General features: G+C 41.7%; 2 protein-coding genes across 2 annotated transcripts in view; both read left to right on the plus strand.

The window, feature by feature from the left end:
• The window catches only part of LOC309400525 (NACHT, LRR and PYD domains-containing protein 12-like), a 139,138-nt gene that overhangs the window by 95,333 nt on the left and 19,003 nt on the right, over window positions 1-24,802 (plus strand). The gene's annotated exons all lie outside the window — the stretch shown is intronic.
• Window positions 4,064-24,594, plus strand: LOC309384097 (NACHT, LRR and PYD domains-containing protein 12-like; the record flags this gene model as incomplete). The annotated part of the gene is made up of 5 exons (XM_081937286.1): window positions 4,064-4,154; window positions 11,968-12,255; window positions 16,204-16,242; window positions 19,170-20,853; window positions 24,513-24,594. Exons 2-5 carry the CDS (start codon window positions 11,991-11,993, stop codon window positions 24,592-24,594), a joined length of 2,070 nt encoding a protein of 689 aa, XP_081793412.1. The 5' UTR covers window positions 4,064-4,154; window positions 11,968-11,990.

Raw genomic sequence — 24,802 nt, forward strand, 5'->3', positions numbered from 1 at the left:
AAAAGATTAGCCATCACTGGTATAGGGTTTGCTGCCTGAGCAGGGGGCTGGACTACAAGAAATCCAAGGTCCCTTCCAACTCTATTCTATTCTAGCAATTATAGACAATTATTTCCTGAAATATTTTCTGTGCTTCCTTTTTGTAGCTAGAATTCCATGGTAAATCTTAATTTCCTTGGGAAATTTCTTAGGAAATTTTTTTTCTTGGGACGCATATTCTAATTAATAAACAAACTTTAATACAAAAATAATAAAAATAAATAAAACAAAACTAACTAATTGTTACATTTTGATAAAAAATGTTCCGTCTGCCAGTTTTCCTGGCAGCCGGACAAAAGTTCAGCAGTAGCTTTCTCTTTCTCTCTCCTTCTGGAATGTGTGAAGACATGCGCAATAAATCATTGTCAGATAAGAACTTTTATGACCTGCGCAATAACTCTTTCTCAGTTTAACTCTTTAGTGTCAGTTCAGTCAGTTCATGTCTAGCAAACTTTTTAACGTAGTTACAACCATTCATTTACAAAATGATCTTTTTTTACTGTTGCTTTCCCATATTAAAATATGAGTACATTCATTTGTGGTTATGTTGCAGAAATTGACAGGCTTTAGACTTCTTAGGATACAGGAAAAGTTTATTTGGCAGCCAGGTTCAGAAAAGTTAGCCCATGACTAACGCTGTGAATTTCTGAACGACCTTCATTATCGAAGCACACATTCTTATACATTCTCAAAGACAGCATAACACGGAAACACTTAACTCATTTCTTATTGGTTACCTTGAGGTAAAAGCCTTATAAGGAGATGGGGGTCTTACTTCTTCTTTTGTTACAGGTATGGACTACATGCCATTAACGAACTTTATTTGAACCTTGTGGTTTTGGACTTTTGACATAGGGACATTTGCTGGAACATGTTGTGGTTGAAGGCTGATGACATTTCCCTGTCCCTTTAAGCAAGCTTCTAACTGTCCCTTTTATGCCACGTCTTTATTCTTATATTTTAATCCATATTTTATTCTACTTTAGTTACTTTATAAATTTTACAATTATATTTGCAGGGACTGGAAACACTGAAGTCTGAGAGCAAAACTGTCTTTCCCCTTTAGGAAATGGAGTTTGGATGAACAATATGTGGAGGACTTCTTTAAAGCTCTGACGCAGTGCTTTAAAGTGGGTCCAGGCACATGGTGACCTGTTTTACAACCATCACAACTTACAACCATAATGGGCAGGGTCAATTATGGCTGAAAACCAAGGACTGCAGGGGTGGATACCTTTTGCCATTGAGTGATTCAGGATTGGATTGTGCCTGTAACTTTTCACCGCAGAGTGGTAAGTCTAAACACCATATTATTTAACATGGATCAACTGATGCTTGTATGATATTTTAGTGAATGAGCACAAACTATCAGGTACATCCAGATAGTTCAAGTAGGAAATGGCAGTACTTCCTTGTACTTTATTTAATGATTTATTCAGTGAAGGTTTAGGAAGCAGCAATTTCATATCACTCACCCTGGGCAGTAACTTGATTTGAGATGCTTAAAAATGCTGTGTTAAGAAACTCCTTGCATCTAATCACAGATGTCATTGATATAAAAACAATACGTGGTATTTGATGTTTATATATTACTGTAATATTTCTGCAAGACTCTCATCAGTTTCACAGGGTCACAATAGAGGAGGCTTTGCTGAGGGTTCCTGCAACCTGGGAAGGAACTGGATGATAACAGACAGAAATTATGGATGAAACATGTGACAGTGATACCCATTGTCATTGGGGCACTTGGCACCATGTCCAAGAATTTTACAAAATACATCAAGAAATTACAGCTCCCTGCAATAACACCAGCGGAACTACAAAAAATTATTCTACTCGGAACATCATATATTTCAAGAAGCTACTTGGTCGATACATAGGCAGCAACCCGTATCAACCATCAGCGCCAGTCAATGATATTTGTGATACATTTTTAAATGCTCAGTTGGCTGAGTTTCATGTTTAATGAATAAAAGATATAATAGTAGACATGGGTATAAGACACCATTAAAGAAGGCAGAATACAGAATTATCCAAAACAATACACTTTGAACATCTGAATGAGACTCAGAAGGAGCATTTTATAAAACCTGCATTGAATCATGTAAGAGAAGTGGGTTATTGTTTTGCTCCCCCAATGGACACAGTGAGCCATGCACATTGCCGTCAGTGCTGCTGTAACATGAAGAGCCTTAACTTCAGTAATGCTGCATTCCAATTAGAAAGGCAGGTGGCAACCAGAGTTACTCTTTTCAAAAATATTGCTAAATCTCTATATATTACTTACATTCTACAGTGTAGCTCCTTCTTTATAACTCCTTTCAACATCTGCTTATTTGTCTTTCGAATAGACTGCCTGTTCTATGGTGATGGCAACCAGATGGCAACCTATAGTCCGGAGTAGGATAAAATATAGGAGATTTGCTCTGCAATAATGCTCAGTTTATTCCTGAAGTCCTGACCTGTTTTCTGGTTCTCTTGGCTTAGCAGAGATCACTGCATATAATAAATAGGAAAAGGAAGATCTGGAGATAAGTAACAAGGATCACCTCAGATAACAGGAGACAAAGAGTGGGAGATCCCACTTTGTAAAGTTCCTTTCCACTAAGAGCTCCCTGGGGTAGTACCATCTATATTTATAGTTGCCACTTCTGAGAGGAAGAACTTTTGGCATCCTGACCTCTTTTTTTGCAAGGGAGGAGGCTAGAATGACTTATTTATTCTGATCTGGGGCAATATTATCCGTATTCAATGAACAGTTCTTTTGCCTAGTGTTTAGTTTAGTGACTGACTGTTTATGGGGCTCTGTGTAATCTAACATCTGAAGTCACTGACCTAATATTGTTGTAGGCTATAGAGGTCTCCACACAGTTATTAAAGTGAAATACAGGATTACCAATCAATCCAGATGTGGGTTGCAAATTTTTTTACCACCGCTTCGAGCATGCTCCCACGTGAATGTGTGACACTTCTATGCATGCATAGAAGCTTCTGGGCAGGTGGGCAGAGCCTCCTGCCGCTACTACTACTGGTTTGGCTGATCCAGGCCGAAACGGCAGCCACCCATGTCTGAATCAGTCCTATCTACATGCTTTCCTCATCCACATTTACACTTCTCTGCTAGGGGCTCCTGTGCCTCTGGATTAGCCTGCCAAGTTACAGTGACAGAGGAAACAGCCATGTGACACCACCACCCCTATGTTCTGCCAGAAGGTGGCTTCCAACTCTTCCTTAATAACACTTCTACATAGCATGGCCCTCTCCCATCCCCAGACCATAACGGTGGCCAGAAATACCCTTCTAAAGGAATAGATTTTGTAACAATACAGGAAGGAATACTCCAAAAGAGATTTAAAAATTTTTTTTTTGAAGTTAGACTAAACAAAATGGAAACGAGTGGATCAATCTATTTCTAAAGTTCTGGGTCTAACCTCAAAGATGATCAGCTGGGTCACTCTGCAGCCCTAATACATACATTAATTATTGTGATCTTAATATATATGGTCCTCAATTTAGGATTGGTTGCTTAGCAGCATTTAGAAGTTATGAGAGACCCCTCCCAAAAGGTACTTATAATCCAATCCTGAAATTCCAGCAGAGGCCCCACTGCAGTCACATGACTGTATTTTGGCACTCAGGAACTGGCCTACATTTATAGCCATTTTCAATGACACATATAAATCGCATGACATGCAATTTACGTTTTTGCTGAAAACCGTTCAACTTCTGTTTTTAAGCAAAAAGCGCTCCATGGAGATAATGACCCTGGCATTGGCATTGACCCTGCTTAATGGCTGCCAACAAAACAGTCGTAAAAATTGGATCCAGTCACATGATGACCTGTTTTACAACCATCACAACTTACAACCGTAATGGGCAGGGTCGATTATGACTGTAAACCAAGGATTGAAGAGGTGGATATCTTTTGCCATTGAGGATCAACCATCCATAGTAGAGAAATAAGCAGCCAGGAAATACAAGTAGGAAGAGGGTTGGAACAATAGGTATGCTTTTAAAAGTGAAACTGGTTTTTACAACAGGTATAAAAGTGAGTGGGCAAAGTCTGCTTAGCAATTCAGGATCGGATTGTGCCTGTAACTTTTCACCGCAGAGTGGTAAGTCTAAAACCGTATTATTTAACATGGATCAACTTCTGCTTGTGTGATATTTTGGTGAATGAGCACCAACTATTAAATACATCCAGATAGTTCATGTAGAAAATGGTGGTATTTCCTTGTACTTTATTTAAGGGTTAGGAAGCAACAATTTTGGAGAGTAACTTGATTTGAGAAAAGCTGTTACCTCGTACGGCAAGCATCAACCAGAAGTTAAACCCCAATAGCTGGCTAAGGTGTGGGCAGCAGGAATGTTTCAGATATTACTGCGCAGACAATTTGCAGATCACTTTGGTTGTTATGTTTTGATAGCTGGGGTGGGGATTGATTAAATATGAATTTGATTCTGTCTTGGGATTGACTCAGGTCAATGATTTATCATCTCCCCTTCCCCTGATATGGGGAGAACTATTCATCCCCCTCTGCTTCAGAGTCAGAAACCACTTCCTACAACGTGGAGACTTTCTTGCTGCTTTGCATTTCCTTGATGGTGGGGTGGGGGTGTGGAAGCAGCAGGGAGAACTTTATCTGTCTGCTGAAGAGTTTGCTCTGGCCTTTTTCATAAGCAGAGTTTGCAATTGGCCTATTTGTCCATAGCCAGGTCATAGTCCATGGAAACTACGCAGCTGGGTTGAGCTGATCTTTAAGAATTTCAGTCCAGGAATTTAAAAAACACAACTTGGTTTGCCTTGGGACTGAACAGTTAATAGATAGGAGTTCTTTCCTGGGATTCTAGGATACCCTCCAACCCTCAGTCTACGTGGACTTGCACATTCTCCCTTAAAAACACACAAATAGACAAAAAAAGTTGGAGCCACTTTTGCATTCCAAACTAGGTAAAGGAAAAGGTTCCCCTGGCACATATGTGCTAGTCGTTCCTGTCTCTAGGGGGTGGTGCTCATCTCCGTTTCAAAGCCGAAGAGCCAGCACTGTCCGAAGATGTCTCCGTGGTCATGTGGCAGGCATGACTAAATGCCGAAGGCACATGGAATGCTATTACCTTCCCACCAAAGGTGGTTCCTATTTTTCTACTTGCATCTTACGTGCTTTCAAACTGCTAGGTTGGCAGAAGCTAGGACAAGTAAGGGGAGCTCACCCTATTACGCAGCACTAGGGATTCGAACCACCAAACTGCCGACCTTTCAATCGATAGTCTGGATTCAATAGACTGGACTTCGTTTATTTCCTGCTTTGTTATCTGAGCTGCATCCTTGCCATCAGGTTCTTGCCCACCCACGGCATGCCAACCTCTAGGCCTTGCAAACACTGAGCATCTTTATAAAAGATGATCCAGGGTCCTTCGTGTCATCAGCCTGTAATTCAGCACAGCTGCTCTGTACCATGCAGGGAATCATATGAAATGTCAGACCTTTTCAGATTTGGGGTTTGGGTGCCAATGAGCAGTGGGGTTTTCCTGGGAATGAAGGACTTCCAAATAACGAAAAAATAACAGGTTTAAAATACTGTGAAGATTGTTTATTCATGAGGAAATAACAGATTTTGTGTAAAATAGTAGATAAAGATAATTTATGTACATATCTTGGAGAGATTGAATCACACTCACAAAAGAGAAAAAGAGATTGTAAACATTCAGACCCAGTGAAAGCGTGAACTCAGCACCTGGAGGGAGCAGACACTTTTCCCCTTTTGGGATCCGGGGTTTTAATGCATTATTTGACTCCTATTGCTAATGCTCTATGCATCTTTGAAAGTTCTGCATTTTGTTTTAGGGAATCATCCTTTACATTTTCTCATTGGCTTCTTTTGGGGGGGGGGAAATCTAGGCACCAACAATATTACTGTTTTTGTGTCTTAATCCAGGGTCCTTTACAATATTAGAATTCCTTCATTTGGATTTTGGAATATTAGTAAATACTTTTAAATACAGGGAAGCCCTTCTCTCCATTCTATTTTTGAGCAAATTGTATCCTTCAATTGTGACATTCCCAGTTGTGGGATCTATCCCACCAGTTCTTCTTTATATTTAATCAATCATCTATATAAAATAAATTATTTACCATATGAAGAACATGAACTTTGGTTCATAATGGTTCATGGATTCGTTTGATAAGTAGAATTAAACTAACACTCCCACTTCTTCTGCAGTGCTGAAGCCTTTTCTAAAGCAGCTACTTTAGATTGTCATTTTCAGGACAAACTAAATGCATTTAGTTGGAGGCCATCTTAATGATGATTGCCATGCTTCAGCCACAAAAGTTTTATATCGGTACTCGTGGTTTACAAGCCATCTTGGGTCAGCTGTTCCTCCAGTCATGGTCTTACAAGCTCAATCTCTCCATATCTCTGAAATAGGATAAATTGAGTCCGGCCACTTGTACTTCGAGTGATAACTCTAAATTGATATTTTTGATGATACACTAGGTTTCTTTGAATTATTTGGCAGGATCAGCTCAGTTCTGCTATCAAATTCTGTAGCGGAATAATCTCATTAAATAGTCCACCCTAGAGATTTTATAAATCTGATTGGCATCTGATGGATGATTGGCAAGTTTCCTGTTGGTGCCTTGTTGAAGCCTAGAATAAAAAAATGCTTCAGAGGTGGGTTCCTCCCAGTATGGTACGGTACTTCAGAAGAGGTAGTGAAAATATGGCATACCGAATCGGACTGGTAGTGACCTGACCATGCCCCCTGACCAGTGAAAGAAAGAAACAGTCGAGGAAGGAAGAGGAGCGGAGGCCTTGGGTGTTGGAAGAATCGCCCATGCTTCATTCTCTTTGAGAGCCACCTTGCTTGCTGTGGGGAGAAATCAGGGGGAAAGAGGGAGGAGAAAGCTGAGCTTCTGTTAGGGACAGCCTTCTCCTCCCTCTCTACTCCTCTCTATTCTCTGCACTCGCAGAGGAAGGAGGCAGGGATGCTGGCCAGAGCTCACTTCCCTTACTGCTCACCACTGCACCGCTCGCCACCGCCACACCTCCGGAATGGAGCATTGCCCACCTCCACCCCGCCAGCTGCAGCCTGTGCCCCACCTGCCCTGCTTAGCTGGGAGTCTGGCCAGTAAAACGGCAAGGGGACAAGTGGCGGTAAGTGATAGGGGAAGCGAGCGCCGGTCAGCATCCCTGCCTTCTTTGTTCGAGAGCCACAGCAGCAGGGGAAACCGAGGCTCCTTTGCCAGCCTCCCAGTTGGCAAAACAAATTTTCACGGATCTGTGGGTGTGGCTAGGTAGGGGGGGCATTTGACTGCATATGCATGAGTGACGTCAAGTAGACCACACCCACTCTGTCATATGCGCCCACCTAGCCACGTCCACAGAACCAATAGTAAAAAAATTTGAAACCCAACCCTGATATGCTTCCTCTAAGAGTTGCTTTTTCCTGATCAACAATCCTAGGCTACTCCTTGCACACTGAATTGCTCTGGCAGAGGAAGCATCAGAAGTGACCCTTGAAATAGTCAGAAGTGGGTTGCTCATTTTTTTTTATTACCAATTTGGATGTGCTCCTGCGCACACTCCTAAGCACGTGTGACACTTCTGGGCATGAGCAGAAGTGTCCAGGTGGGTGGGCGGGGTCTCCAGCTGCCACTACTACTGGTTCGCCCAATCTGGGCTGAACTGACAGCAACCCACCTCTGGAAATGGTGCTTGTAAAAAAAGAAGTGGACAGAACAGATACAGGTCTAAGCTCAGGTTTGAACTTACATTGTGGTGGCTTCTCAGAAAATGGCTTCTCTGTAAACATTGTTTCTTCAAATTCTTTACAGATGTTTTAATACTGCTTCTTGTCTCTTCTAACAACTATCTAAATTGTTTCCTGAAATGTATTGTCCTTCCCAGCTTTGGTCACTCTTTTCTTCTTTGCAATTTCCACCATTTGTTTTGATATCCAGATTGCTTTCTCCTGTTTCTTCACTCTAGCAGTCTCTTTTCACACTTATCCTTAATGACTTCTTGAAATTCATTCCATAATTCCTCTGGGGTATTTTTATCAATGATGTTATGGATTTCAAAGTAATTCCTGATGTACCCCTTGAAACTATTGGGAATATATTCAACATTTACCAAGTGGTGAAATTCAAAAATTTTGCCTACCAGTTCTGTGGGTGTGGTTTGGTGGCCATGGCTTGGTGGGTGTGGCTTAGTTGTCATGTGACTGGGTGAGTGCGGCTTAGTTGTCATGTGACTGGGTGGGCGTGGCTTGGTGGCCATGTAACTGGGTGGGCATGGCTGCATGACTGACCCACACAAATGTAAAAGCAGCTGGATTTCACACAAAATGGCTCATGCAACAAGCAGAACCCATACAGAGTCAGAGAGCTCAAAAACCAACTATCACACTTTACACAAAAATAACACAAAAGCTGCACAACTGACTCACATATAATGTAAAAGTAGCTGGACTTCATACAAAATGGACCCTGCAACAAGCAAGAATAATAATAATAATAATAATAAAATTTATTTCTTAGCCGCACCCTCTCCCGAAGGACTCGGGGCGGCGTACAAGAAAACACATAAAAATATAAAATAGACAATACACACACAATAAACAAATACATGTACATGTACATGGAGGAGGGAGGTAGATGAATAAAGACAATTAAAAACACAGTAAAATCTAAAAACCCCAGAATTAAAATTAAAAAACCCGTCAGGAGCAGAGTGAACGAACTATAGTTGAGCCAGGCCAGCTATTTGGAATAGATGGGTGTTGAGCTTTATCCGAAAGGCGCGGAGGTCAGAGGTAGTCCTAATATCTGGGGGAAGGTCATTCCACAGGGCTGGGCCCGCTACAGAGAAGGCTCTGCTCCTAGACACCGCCCCCCGACATTGTCTGGTGGACGGCACCTGGAGGAGTCCCTCTCTGTGCGAGCGGATTGGTCGCAGGGATGTATGGGGCAGGATACGATCCCGCAGGTATCTAGGTCCTGAGCCATGGAGCGCTTTAAAGATCGTTATCAGGACCTTGAAACGCACCCGGTAGACCACAGGGAGCCAGTGCAGCTCGCACAGGAAAGGTGTCACATGGGAGTACCTTGTACTCCCCATAATTACCCGCGCGGCCGCGTTCTGGACCAACTGTAGTCTCCGAGTGCATTTCAAGGGAAGCCCCATGTAGAGAGCGTTGCAGTAGTCCAGGCGAGACGTCACCAGCGCATGAGTGACTGCGCAAGGCATCCCGGTCCAATAGGGGGCGCAATTGGCGCACCAGGCGAACCTGGTGGAACGCCCCCCTTGCCACGGCTGTCACATGGTCATCCATGGACAGCCAGGCATCCAGGAGGATGCCCAAATTGCGCGCCCGCTCCACCGGGGCAAGTTGTACGCCCCCGATGGCCAGAGATGGAATTACCTGGTTGAACCGGGGGGCCGGAAGCCACAGCCACTCCGTCTTGGAGAGGTTGAGCTTGAGTCGGTTGTCATACATCCAGATCCGTACGGCTTCCACACACCGGGACATCACTTCGACGGCCTCGTTGGGGTGGTTCGGGGTGGAAATGTACAGCTGAGTATCATCAGCGTACAGATGGTATCCCACCCCAAAACCACGGATGATCTCACCAAGCGGCTTCATATATGTGTTGAACAGGAGCGGCGAGAGGACCGACCCCTGCGGCACCCCACAAATAAGGGGGCTTAGAGTCGACCTCTGCTCCCCTGTCAACACACGTTGCGTCCGGCCGGAAAGGTAGGAGCCGAACCACCGTATAACGGTGCCCCCGACCCCCAACCCCTCCAGTCGGTGCAACAGGATACCATGGTCGATGGTATCAAAAGCCGCCGAGAGATCTAATAGGACCAGGATAGAGGAACAGCCCCTATCTCTGGCCCTCCAGAGATCATCCACCAACGAGACCAAAGCCGTCTCCGTGCTGTGCCCGGGGTGAAAGCCGGACTGGCGCGGGTCTAGATAATCATTTTCCTCCAGATGTCGTGGAAACTGATAAGCCACCACACTCTCTACAACCTTCGCCAAAAAGGGAAGGTTGGAGACAGGACGATAATTGGCCAGCTCCGTAGGGTCCAGGGAAGGCTTCTTGAGCAAGGGTCTCACCACCACCTCTTTCAAGGCGGCTGGAAGAGACCCCTCACCCAGCGAAGCATTCACTAGGCCCTGGAGCCAGTCGCGTGTAACCTCCCAGGATGCCAGTACAAGCCAGGAGGGACACGGGTCCAGCAAACATGTGGTAGGTCGCAGTCGTTCACGCACTCTGTCCAAATCCTCGATGGCAACCAAGTCAAACTCCTCCCAGGTTGGTTTCTCAAGACTTGCCACGGACGTCTCCACTGGGCCACTGAAAGGGACCCAATCCTTCCGGATTTGAGCGATTTTATCCTGCAGGTATTTCCCAAATTCCTCTGCCCGACCCTGTAAAGGGGCCTCCCGCGGCCTCTGAAACAGAAGGGAGCGGGACACCCGAAACAGGGCGGCAGGGCGGTTCTCCGCGGATGCAATGAGAGCGGCACAATATTGACGTTTGGCCGCTCTCAATGCCACAAGGTACGTCCTTAAATGGGCTCGTACCTGTGTTCGGTCAAATTCGGAACGGGAGGATCTCCAACGACTCTCTAGGCATCTCTTGCGGCGCTTCATCACCCTTAGCTCCTTGGTGAACCAAGGGGCCAGGGTGGATCGGTGCTGCCGGAGAGGCCGCAAAGGCGCCACCCGGTTCAAGGCCCCGGTAGTCGCATTGTTCCACGCGACCACCAGGTCCTCTACCCAAGGGCGGGTCAGGGCTACAGGAGGTGGCCCAAGCTCCATCTGGAACCTGTCTGGTTCCATCAGGCGCCTGGGGCGGAACCATCTAGTATTTTCCGGTTCCGCCTCCCCGCAGCGGGGGGTAGCTCCAGGGAAGTCAAGTCGGAGGAGTGAGTGGTCTGACCATGACAGCGGAGTGATGGTTAAGTCTCCTCCTCCCAGATCACTCAGCCACTGGCCAGAGACAAAAACAAGGTCCAAGGTGTGACCTCCCTCGTGTGTCAGGTCCTGAATCAATTGAGTCAGGTCCATGGCTGTCATGGAGGTCATGAACTCCCGAACCCCCTCGGATGCTCCTCCCACCGATGGCAGGTTAAAGTCCCCCATCACTAAAAGTTTGGGGGTCTCAACCGCCACCGATGCGACCAGCTCGAGGAGTTCGGGCAGGGCCGCTGATGTATAGCGAGGAGCCAGGTATACTATCAGCAGGCCCAACTGTCTCCCAGGGCCCCATTTCACCACAAGGGATTCACATCCGGACGTCTGTGGCACAGTGGACTCCCTCGGCTCTAAGTCCTCCCGAATAATCACTGCTACCCCACCGCCCCTTCCCTGGGCCCGAGGCTGGTGAAATGCTCGATAACCGGGCGGGCACATTTCCACGAGGGGTAAACCTCCCTCGTGGCCCAGCCAGGTCTCCGTTATTCCCGCGAGGTCCGGCTCCCCCTCCAAAATTAGATCGTGAATGAGGGGGGCCTTATTAACGACGGACCTCAAAGACAATCAGGCCCAGCTGATTCTTGCACAGCTGATTGTCAGCATTTTTTTTTTACTTTTTTTAGCATTTTTTTACTACCGGTTTGGGCGAACTGTGGAATTTTTTATTATGAACCGATAGCATTTCACCCCTGATCATACCTTATCTCTTCTTCTTCAGCTTAAGTTGTATCTTGCATATTATCAGTTCTTGATCTGTTCTACAGTAAGCACTGGCCATGCCTTTGATGCTATAATTGAGGTCCTCCACCTCCTTTTAGCAATAATATAGTGATGTCTATGTACAGAGGCATCATCTGCATTGTTTGAAGACAGTCTTAAGTATGTGATCCCTTCAGATCTCATTTTCCATATTAGTTTCTCTCATTTTAATTTTAGATTGGATGTAACCCACAGTTGACATGAATAACACTGTGAAAGAAGATATTTACAATGCATTGAATGAACTCCTTGAGATGGAATTTAAAGAATTTAAATGGAGGCTCAATTCTATTAATTATGGTGAAAGGCCAAACATTCCTAACAGTTCACTGGAGAAAGCTGATCAACAAGGAGTTGTAAATCTCCTAATTCAACGTTATGGAGATGATGCTCTAAAGGTGTGCATTGATGTCCTTCAAAAATGCAATAGAAATGATCTTGCAAAAAACCTGGAAGAAAAGAAAGGTAAGAAAACCCAACATATTACAGAAATGTTCTCTCCAGTTAAGATTAAATGACAATATATAAAGACCCACTGTTACTTGTTTCTAGCTGAATCTTGCTCAACCAACTTGCTGTTGTTGATTATGATTAGCAATGACACCCTAGCATTTCAGAGTGGGGCTTTCCTTCTAGTCTGAGACTCCTTGTCTTGAGCCTAGAATCAAACCTAAGTTAAGCATCAACATTGTCACTCAATTTGGCACTCCTATCACTGTCAAAGAAAAATGTTAAGCCAAGTTCAAGCCAAAGAAATTAGTCCATTGATCTAAAGTTAAGGGCGATCCTTGAAAGTTAAATTAAACCCATCCATTTTTCCAGCATGCTTCCTGACATGATATAGAATTAAGGCATCTTACAGCTGGTGATGCTATTGTTGCTATTAGGGAACAGATCAAGGCATGTGATGGTGGGTGGATACAGAGAACAAAGAAGGGCAGCATTCTCTTGCAGGAGCCCCAAGTGCAAAGAAACTGAGAGCTGACTTTAGGGAATTACAGCTTCCAAATATCTGAAAATCTTCTGAGTACATATCTGTACCAGGAATCCTAAATTGGAGAGCCAAAAAGTGGCCCAGAAACAGTCTAAATCCCATGAAGAAATCTCATTTGTGCCTTGTTGCCATCTTTATGGCTGCTTCACTTGGTCTGACATTCTATTGGATGGCATCAGGCTGGTCTATGAAGAAGAAGAAGCATTCTTGAAGGAGGGCACAGCCCAATTTACATTTTTCTGAAATATGGTGAAAAGCTCACTCACTTTGAAACTATAGTGCCTGAAAGAGACATATACACAATTGGAAAAAACAAAGGAACTCTTGTCCAAGTTGGGAGTTTGATGATGTGATGAAGATGGTATGCAAAATTTCTCAAATTTAGCATATTTACAGAATAAATGGTAGAGGATTGTAATGTGGGAAATATTCACCAAACACCACAAAGCCATCACCATCAAGAGGGCAGTAATTTTTACCCCCACCATCAGCTGCTGGTGCATGTGGATTCCTCAGCAAATTCAGAACTCAGAACTCAGAACATTGAGCTGGTTTTCAGACAGTCAGTCTTGAGAAAATGCCTGGGGTCCTTAGGGGAGGGGCCCTCTTTTAGATTGATGTCCCTGCTGGTTGATGAAGGCCTCCCAGGAGGTCACATGCAGCTGAATCCAAGTGATAGAAAATGTTTTTTGATGGGAGGGGATGATTCCACCTACTTAAAAGGAAGTGACAGTCCACCCTTTCCTTAAGAGCTATCACTGGATCCATTGTCACTGAATAATTTTAGTCTGGTCTGCAAATTTCCCTTTTTAGGAAAGGTTCTTGAGGAGATGATAGACTGGCAACTGAGGCGCACTGGAGGAAACAAGTATATAGATCCTTTCCACTTGTGTTTCAGGTTGAGTTATCGCCCTGAGATGGTATTGATAGCATAAATGAATGGTCCCAGGACATAGCTAGTATATTGATTGATCTCTGAATGACTTTGATACTATTGATCATGATATTCTTTGGGCTTAGAGTTTTAGGAACAGGGAGAATTGTTTGACGGTAGTTCTTCTTCCAAGCAACCAAGGGCTGGAAGAGAAGGCAAGGACACAATTATCTACCATAATACCTACCTATATGTGGTCTCCTGGTCCCTTCAAGCCTGCCTATGAAAGAAAAAGGGGAAAGTGGAAAATAAATATATAAAAAGGCATAGGAATTATAAGAAATCTAATATACATTATAAATGTAGACATTGATAGAAAATATACAGCAATGCATTTATTTATTTATTTATTTATTTTAAAGAACTCTCTATGATTTACCAATTTTTCCATGTATTTCGCTAATTCTAGTTCATCCTTAGTTGCAGATGCTGATGCTTGCCAACTTCCAGTTTCATCCGGTAAGGCAGAAATTCAAAGGATTATTGAATTATGTGTAGAACTAATTTTGCATGAGCAGTTTCTCCCCTCTCCTTCCCCTTCTATGCAAACTACTGTAAATATTAATTACCTCAAAAACTTTGATGAGGGAAACTCCGGGATAGTTTTGCAATGCTGACTAGGAGAAAAAGAAGGGAAAGGGAAGGATTCAAATGTTCCCTGCCATCTTCCCAAAAGGAAACTCAGTGGGGAAGCCAGCAGGAAATTATTCCCACTCTCACTGTTTTTTGCCCTCCGTTTCATTTTTTCTGTAAGGAAGGTTATCTAAAATAATGTTCCAATAGGGGAGAGGTTATCTAATATTACATTTGAGTTCAATCATAGGTAGAGGCAGATGTTGGGTCTCCTGCTTTGGCAGGGGGTTGGACTAGATTAGAGGCTGGACGCTGACCTCAGAAGGCAAGTGGGCATTGGGGACTGCTGGTAAGGACACATGGAAGGCAGGGAAGCATGGCAAGGCTGCGGGGAAGGGAGTAGGCTCCTTGCTTACTTCCTCGTGGCCCTGCCAGGCTTCCCTGCCTTCCACATGGCCTTCCACTTGCCTGCCTTTGCAAGCCGGCCATGGGGATGCCAGGAAGGCTGCATAGAAAGCAGGGAAACATGGCAGTGCTGCAGGGAAGGGGGCAGGGGTAGCTAGCTAAGCTGCGACTTGCACGCTTACCTGGCAGCCAGATCAGGGGCACAGCACTTGTGGGCAGGCAAGCTGCAGAGCAGAGACTGGTTGGGGTAGGGTGAACCAGCGGAGATCAGGGAATTGGTACGGGGGCATTGCCAGGCTGCCAACGCTACTTGTTCGGAAAGGTACAGTTAATTTCCACTACCTATTCGGCCAGACCAAACCGATAGGAACCAACCTCTGATTGGATGGTATCAGACTGGTCTATGTGAAGCAGCAACATTCTTGAAGGAGGGCACAATCCAATTTACATTTGTCTGAAATATGGTGAAAAGCTCACACAGTTTGAAACTATAACGCCTGAAAGAGACATATACACAATTGGAAAAACCAAAGGAACTCTTATCCAAGTTGGGAGTTTGATGACGTGATGAAGATGGTATGCAAAATTTCCCAAATGTAAGACATACTTGCAGAATAAATTGTAGAGGATTGTAATGTGGGAAACATTCACCAAACACAGCAAAGACCTCACCATCAAGAGGGCAATGATTTCTACCCCCACCGTCCCCTTAAGAAAAAGAAACTAGGATAGAAATAAAGAGATGAAGGGTAGGAAACTGCACAAGGAAACAGGGGATCCTGCTGACTGAGCCAGTGAGTACTCAGGCCCACATATTGGTTTCCTAGAAGGGGTTGAGGGGGAACTCAAGGGCAAGGAGACAGGTCAATCTACTTTAAAGGGAGTGACAGTCCACCCTTTCCTTAAGAGCTATCACTGGATCCATTGTCACTGAATAATTTTAGTCTGGTCTGCAAATTTCCCTTTTTAGGAAAGGTTCTTGAGAAGATGATAGACTGGCAACTGAGGCACACTGGAGGAAACAAGTATATAGATCCTTTCCATTTGTGTTTCAGGTTGGGTTATCGCCCTGGTATTGATAACATTAATGAATGGTCCCAGGACATAGGTAGCATATTTGTCCTAGTCCTAATTGATCTCTGAATGACTTTGATACTATTGATCAAAATATTCTTTTGGCTTAGAGTTTTAGGAACAGGGATAATGGTTTAATGGTAGTTCTCCTTCTTCCAAGCAACCCAGAGCTGGGAGAGAGGGCAAGGGCACAATTACCTAATGTAATTTTTACCAATACATGTGATCTCCTGGTCCCTTCAAGGCTGCCTATGAAAGAAAAAGGGGAAAGAGGAAAATAAATATATAGAAAGGCATAGGAATTATAAGAAATCTAATATACATTATATATGTAGACATTGATAGAAAATATACACCCATGCATTTTTTTTAAAAAAACCTCAACGATTTACCAATTTTTATAAGTATTTCGCTAATTCTAGTTTATCTTTAGTTGCAGATGCTGATGCTTGCCAACTTCCAGTTTTATCAGGTAAGGCAGGAATCATTCAAAGGATTATTGAATTATGTGTAGAACTAATTTTGCATGAGCAATTTCTCCCCTCTCCTTCCCCTTCTATGCAAACTACTGCAAATATTAATTACCGCAAAAACTTTAATGGAGGAAACTCCGGGATGGCTTTGCAATTCTGACTAGGAGAAAAAGAAGGGAAAGGGAAGGATTCAAATGTTCCCTGCCATCTTCCCAAAAGGAAACTCAGTGGGGAAGCCAGCAGGAAATTATTCCCCCTCTCACTGTCTTTTGCCCTCATTTTTTCTGTAAGGAAGGTTATCTAAAATAATGTTCCAATAGGGGAGAGGTTATCTAGTATTACATTTGAGTTCGATCCTAGGTAGAGGCAGATGTCGGGTCTCCTGCTTTGGCAGGGGGTTGGACTAGATTAGAGGCGGGTTGCTCCCGGTTCGGCCAAACTGATAGTGGCAGTGGCAGGAGGCTTCGCCCACCCACCTGGATGCTTCTGCACATACGCAGAAACATCACACATGTGCGAGAGCATGCGAGAGTGAACCGGTAGTAAAACTGGTACAAACCCAGCATTGGACTAGATGAACTGCAAGGTACCTTCCAACTCTGCAATCTGTTAAAAACGTTATATTTGCCCATTCATAGTTTCTGTTTATGCACAACTTATTTAAAATGTATAAGTAACATAAAGTTTTCTATCTATTGGTTAATTAAGCCATCATTTTTTTTGAAATCTTAAACAAATAAATGTAACAAACAAATAAATACATATCCTAGTGCTCCTAACCCATTTCTGTTGTCCAGCCATCATTTCCATGAAATAGTTCAAAAGAAGGTACCATTACAAAAAGTTAAAATCCAAATTTGACTGATGTATATAACAACCTCTCTTCCAAACATAATATTAAGACACTGCAAAAATGTGTTTTAAATGGGATGGTACATATCCAAAATAAGCAATGCTTATTGATACTTTTTCTATACAAATGTAATAGGGATCTACAAATAAAAAGTATTATTCTATTTTTTTATTTAAAAATATTTTTAATTTTCAAAACAAACACAACACATCCTTCTTTACATATTGTAGAAAGGGTATCAGTTGGTTACAAAAAGTCTTACGTGCATCTCGTCCACAGTCAACAAACATACTTCATATTAACTCAAGTATTTTAACTCAGATATTTATACATGTTACATCATCATACCTCCATTTTCATTTGACTATAATTTTTTAAACGTCCTTCATCATACAATATACCAAGATTTAATACATAACCACATACTGACATTTCATTTACTATTTCTAAAATCCTTCAATAACACTGAAAAAAGTATTATTCTATTTTGAAAAAAATATTTTTAATAATCCATATTATTAAACATTTTAATGTAAATTTGATGTAAAGATGATTAATCTTTTGATGTTAAATTAGATCCAGACTCTACTGATTTATTCCATTCACTTTTTAAAATGGGCAAATCAAAGTGATTTATTGAATACCATTATTAATAAAAAGTAGTTGTGGGATTTTGAGTGTAATAAGATTTGATGATCACATCTAGTGATTTGTGTGTCTCTCAAGCTAAAATACTGCTGGTCCAAATTAGGATGGCTTCCGGTTTGAATTGAAGAACCCCATAAAAGTTTGCAAAAGAACATTTTTAACTTATGGACAATCTGGAAAAAAACTGTCCTTGTGTCTAGTAGTTCTAGTGTGCAATGCCCTATAGTGTTGTTTTGAGGGTATGAATATATGAATATATATGAGTGTGTGTGTGCGTGCGTGTGTCCGTGGTGGGTTCTCCACATGAATGTGCGCAGCGTGCACATGCATCATACCTTCCGGTGACACCTCCGCAAGCCTCTGCGACGCTCCAGCTGCTCGGCGGAGTGTCGCGCATGCAGTGTATGCACCATGCGTGTGCACAGAAGTGCCGAAGGCTTTAAAGGACAGGCAAGGAGCTCGGGTGGGCCCTCTGGAACACACTACCGGAACGGTACCCAGTGCTCCGGGCAGGCTCCGGTACGCCCGTACCGGGGCATATCGCCTGCAACCCAACACTGTTATGTGTGTATGTATGTATATATAATATACATACATATACACACACACATACATATACACATATACATATATGAAATATGCTGGGGATTATACTCATTATGGAAGTATTTGCCATATCCCAAGGGGGTTATGTTTAAAGATTTTCATTTATTTATTTATTTTATTTATTTACTGCGCTTCTATACCGCCCCCTCTCCCAAAAGGGACTCGGGGCGGTGTACAGTCCATACAAAAAATACATCACAATATAATAAATAGGTAAAGTTAAATATGGAGGAGGTTAAAAAGAGAGTTAAAAGAACTGTACAGCTAAACAGTATATATAAATATAATTTTAAAACCCCTAAAAATATCACACAAATTAAATTAAAAATAATTCCCCTAAAATAACCAGTTAATAATATGTCTACCAGGAGGTAACAGTTATAATTATGCCAGGCCTGCTAATCGGAACAGGTGAGTCTTCAATTTTTGTCGGAAGGAGCGGAAGTCAGTGGTGGTTCTAATGTCGGGGGGGAGGTCATTCCAGAGGGTTGGGCCCATCACAGAGAAGGCCCTATTTATTGAAGTCCCCAAAATATCTTTGTATGACCTGCTAGTATTCAATGCAATCATTTGAGAAACATTATGTGGAATAAAAGAGCTTCAAATGATAAATATTTAACGTATTGATTAACAAGAATTTGCCTCTTCAAATCAATTCTGACAAACCAATTAAAAAGTACCCTACAACTTACCTCAACACATTAATCCAGAGAGCAGATGAGGTAGCCTCAAGAAAAAGGTAACGAAGCAAAACACTTAATTGGGTGTCTTGTTAAGGCTTATTTTTAATGCTTCTAATTTTATTCATTCTTCCTTTAGATTATAGAAACTACATTAAACAAAATTTTGCAACAATCAAAGATCCTAATGCTATTCCTGGTGAATACGTGCCCCTAAACCAGAGATACTCAAAGCTAATCATCCTAGATTATCACCGGTCAAAAGGGGAGAAAGAAGATGAAATTCTGGCGATGGGAAGGAAACATCATGAAATCATCAGCAAAAGAGCTAAATCTTCAACCAACATTGAAAAATTATTTAACCCTAATAAATGTGGATTAATTCCACAAGTTGTTGTGTTGCAGGGAGCTGCAGGAATTGGAAAAACAATGATGGTCAAAAAAATCATGTTTGATTGGGCTTCTCAACAACTTTACCAAAACAAATTTAATTATGTTTTCTATATTAGCTGCAGTGAGATGAATTTCCATGCAGACTTCCAGAAGATTAGTATTGCAGAAATAATTTCAAATGAATGGCTCAAGTGTCACGAAGTGAAAAATGTTGTTCAAAACATACTGAAGAATGAAGAGAAGCTTCTGTTCATAATTGATGGGTTTGATGAATTAAGGTATTCCTTTGATCAGCCCGAAGACTACTTTTGCATTGATCCCTGGAAGAAGGAACCAGTGAGAATTCTGCTGAGAAGTTTATTTCAAAAAAAGATTCTTCCTAAATCCTCTCTTATAATCACAACAAGATCAATGGCTTTGGAGAAACTCCATCAATGTTTAGGATACCCACACTGTTTTGAGATATTGGGGTTTTCCACAAAAGAAAGAGAAGAATATTTCTACAATTTTTTTGAAAACAAAGACCAAGCAATGCAAGCTTTCAGATATGTTAAACAAAATGATACCCTTTTCACCATGTGTGTCATTCCCCTTGTGAGCTGGATCATCTGCACAGTGATGAAACAAGAGATGGAGAGAGGCAAGGATCTTCAGAAGACACCATACACTCTCACTGCAATCTATATTTTGTATTTCTCCAGTTTGTTAAAGTTTCACCATAAAGAATCCAAACAGGATGTCCAAGGAAATATAAAAGGTTTGTGCTCTTTAGCTGCAAAAGGAGTCTTGAAACAGCAAATACTTTTTATGGAAGAAGAAGTCAAGAACCACAATTTAGATCAGAGAGACTACCTTTCTCTCTTTCTGAATCAAAGTGTCTTCAAAAGGGACATTGATCGTATTCAAACGTATAACTTCATTCACTTAAGCTTCCAAGAGTTTTTTGCTGCTCTATTTTATGTCCTAGAAGAAAGAGAGGAGCAACATTCTGAAAACTCGAATAAATGTTTGCAGTTACTGTTAGAAGGTCATAAGTCTTTTAGGCGTGATTTTGCAGTAGGGTTTCGCTTTCTTTTTGGTTTTTTAAATGAAGAAAAAAGAATGAGAAAACTGAAAAAAGAATTTGGATGGGAAATTTCTCCTAATAATAAAGAGTTCTTATTAGACTGGGTGAAATATAACATTGACAAAATAATTGATTTTCATTGGCAAAAAGAAATCTTAGCTTATTTATATGAGACACAAGATGACAATTTTGTAAATGATGCACTATGTGGTGTCACTGAAATAATTTATCAATGCAATTCTGATATGGAATTGATGATCCTGGTCTATTGTATACAGCACTGCCAAAATTTGAAGAAACTCTGCATTGAAAGCCCTACATTTCCATATCAGGAAGAGGAAGAATTATTTCTTTCAAAAACTAAGTAAGTATTTTTTTTAAAGTTTATAACCCAGTGGGCATTTAATTCAATTTACAATCCTACTACCACTAGTCTCTAACCTACACTCTTAAATATAACAATAGATCAGAAAAATGTCACTTAGAAATATGCATAAACATCTTTTAGCAGCTGAAGAGAGCTCTCAATCCTTGGCAGTGAAAGACAAGAGATGGCTTGGGCTAGGAAGGCTGAGAGGATGATTACTAACTAAAAACAAGCAGTTGTCTATTGGTCAGGCCAATACCAATCAATCTCTCTTGCACTTAAAAACCTGATCATTATATCACTAGGAAGCGCTCAGTTCAAGATCAGAGAGACAATTGCTGTTGAGATCTGAAAGCTGTGACCATTTTAAATAAACAGATCACTTTTTAAAAGATGATTGTTTTATACATAGCCTGACACTGATGTCTTTAAAGACTGATTGGAAGCCCTCTGGGCCATAGCAAAGACCACTATCTTTCTCCCTTTGACTAAAAAGAGCCACATTCAACCCCCTCAAATGTTCCATGGTGCTGCATTTGAAAGTTAATTTCCTCATTGTAGTTTTTAGCTGCTTTTTATCTGTTGGAAATGAGGCTGGCTGAAGTGGCTGAAGAGCTTTTTCCAGATTTCAGTGTCTTCTGCTGTAGCCATAGGTGTGAGCTCATGTTCTGCTCAGACTGTGCTCGATACAGGTCCCAGTGAGACCATTTCCTCCTTATTTATTTCTCCCATCTGTGACTGTCCTGAGCAATGATGCAAAACAGAAAGTCAAGCAATTACAGATTTGAAGAACTATTTCCAGGTTGCAAATTTTGGGCTAACACCCAGGAATCAAATGATGAAGAAAGTTAATCTTTAAAATGTTCATATGTGAGAAAAATATATTTGATATATTTTCTATATATTAAAAAATGGTCAAGGAGACTATGATCAACAAAAAGCATCTACCATATTTTTGGGAGTATAAGATGCTCCGAAGTATAAGATGCACCTAGCTTTTGGGGAGTAAAACAAGGGAAAAATATCTGCCTCCCAGCAATTTCCCTCCTTGCAACAAACAGAACAGACAATATACACTGTTTGTAGTGTTATGTTTCAGACTATACTTGTACAGATGCTGTTAAAATTGATGTGCTTTCTGGAAGTATAGTTATTCTCTGCTATTTAAAAGAATAGCACTTTTTAAAACAATAGCACATGGCCTCTTCAGATCAAGCATTTATTTTAAAAAGCTTCTTCATTTTGTTAAATTGTCTAGAATAATAATAAAGGGTTAGAGGCCAAAGGGTGGGTGGGGCTACATTCAGTGTATAAGATGCACCCACATTTTCATTCTCTTTTAGGGGGGGGGGAAGTGCATCTTATACTCCGAAAAATACAGTATTTATTTACACTTGCGCAAGTGGATTCTCGGAAAGCTGAGAATCCTGAACAGTACAACAGGTGAGACTTAAATACATAAGTTGAAGTCTCATGGGTATCATCAAAGTGTGTCATAATACAATTACATAAATGTATTTGGCGTAATCAATAACAATAGTTGGCAATATTGACAATAGTTGGCAATAATTAAGCTACAGCCTAAAAACAGATCTTCAGTGTAAAATTTCCCATTCACATGCGTGAATATCCCATTCACATGCGTGTTAAGAATGCATGATATTTTTAAACTCTATCAAATCTCCTTCATTTCCTGAGTTGTCATGATTTTAACACTAGCGAGATAATTACTGAATTTTCTGAAAACATATCCATAGCGAGGGGACTTCCAAGTTCCCATCTGGGCTGTTCCTGACTAGGTCAGAGTGACCCAAGTTGTCAGCAAAATATAAAATGCTGTTCCATCTTTTTTTTCAGTATTTTTTCCAACGGATTGCAAAATCTTATTCAAAATGGAATCTGTCAGATTGATTATTTTTACACAAATAATTCAGATCTCATCCCAATTCTTACATCAAAGAACCCATAACTTGAATTGGAGGTTGAATTATCAAAGTCCAGCATCCAAGCATCAGAGAATCCATGAGCCAGTCTGACTGTCAAGCCTTGGAGTAAAATCAAAACATTTTACTACTGGTTCTGTGGGCATAGGTTGGTGGGCATTGCAGGGGAAGGATATTGCAAAATCTCCATTCCCACCCCATTTTGGGGCCAGCCAGAGGTGGTATTTGCTGTTTCTCTGAACTACTCAAATTTTCCACTATTAGTTCTCCAGAACCTGTGAGAACCTGCTAAATTTCACCCCTGGCCTTGAATAATACCTAGTTAGACTTTTGGTACTAGCCCTTATACATCTATTACCTTCCATAATTGACACTGATGGACTAATAAAAGGAAAAATAAAACACCAATGTTCCATTTTTCCTGTTACCTCCAGTAGACGAAATTGATAGCACTCTTATGAACTTCGCATTGCTACAAAAAAAGGGTCTAGTGAGTCAACTTGTTTGTTTTTATAACTGTGCAAACTTTTTAGTGCTTTTGTAAATTAAAAAATGACCATAGGAGATTAGAGGGAAGTAGGCATTACTGCCAGAGAACTGAATAGCCTATTAGTGCAGACACATTCGCATAAGATAAAATGCAACTGTGGCCACCATTTGCAGAGTGGTCAACTGAGTTGTGGCCAATCCAAATGGGGTTCACTTCTGAAAATGGGCCATGCAGATTAGCCATGGACCAGTGCCATCTCTGTTTCCACCGTTTTTCAAAGCACTCCATAGCTCCTTTGAAGAAAAAGAGCAAGCTAGTCCATCCCTAGGCTACATGGCCCACTCCCGAAATTCATTGCAGATGGTTTTAAAATGGTACTTGTTTCCAGAAATGGGCCGCACAGCCTTGGGGCACAGTGGCTTCTTCTTCTCCAATGTGATCTCTACAGCTTTCAGAAGGAGATCTATAAAGACAATTGAACAATTGGTGATCACCGGGAGAGAGGAGCATATGGGATCTGGAGGGTTGGGAAACAGGCGAAAGGCCTGCAGGGAGCTTGAATGGAAGGAAGCAGAGCATGGGGTTGCCTCAGTGGTAGGGAAGACCCATGGCAGAGCCTGCACTAGATCTCCAGCAATGGGTCTATGACAATTCACAACAGCCAACTTGCCACAGCCAACTTTCCATGGCTGACTCACCACAGCCAACTTGCTGTGGGACAACTAATCATGGCTCATCATGGCTAATGTGCCATGGGAAAGCTCACTGTGAGACAAGAATAACACTAATATCAAAGAAATGATGGGATAGAATCATTAAAGAAAGGATACAAAAGGAGGGACAGAATGAAATGTAAATGGGAAGAATTAAAATATTTTTAAATTTATTTTAAATAATTAAATAGAATTGTTAAATTGTCTCACGGTGAGTTGTCCCATGGTGAGTTTACTATGGCGAGTTGGCCGCAGCAAGTTGTCCCATTTGGTCCTGGAATTTCCCCCTGAAACTCTGGTGTATCCTGTGCTTCATTTAATGACTAAAACAGGGGAGAATGAATGGTGTAGTCATAAGCCAATCTCATGGGCACTTCCCATACTGGAACAGGAATACATCTATTTGTGGTTACTTTACAAATAGACTGGAATGCCAATTGTATTTGCTAACTACAGGAACTAGAAATACTGAAGGAAAAGTCTGACAGCAAAAATGTGTTTTCCTTCTAGGGAATGGAGTTTGGATGAAAGATATAGGGAAGATTTCTTTAAAGCACTGACAAAGCTGAGAAACTTAACACACCTGCGGTAAGAAACTGCATGAATTTTTTCCTGGATGTTATTGATACAGAAACCTATGCATAATGATTCTGTGTGTAAATAATGGACTAGATGGGGGTGTCAAACTTGCGGCATCACTTTGTCATCACATGATGTATTGCATATTTTCCCCCTTTGCTAAAATGGGGGTGTGCATAGCCAGTGCATGATGCATCCAGCCCATGGGCTGGGAGTTTGAT

The sequence above is a fragment of the Natrix helvetica genome (genome assembly GCF_964273705.1).
Source record: "Natrix helvetica genome assembly, chromosome: 1".
NCBI classification, from domain to species: Eukaryota; Metazoa; Chordata; class Lepidosauria; order Squamata; family Natricidae; genus Natrix; species Natrix helvetica.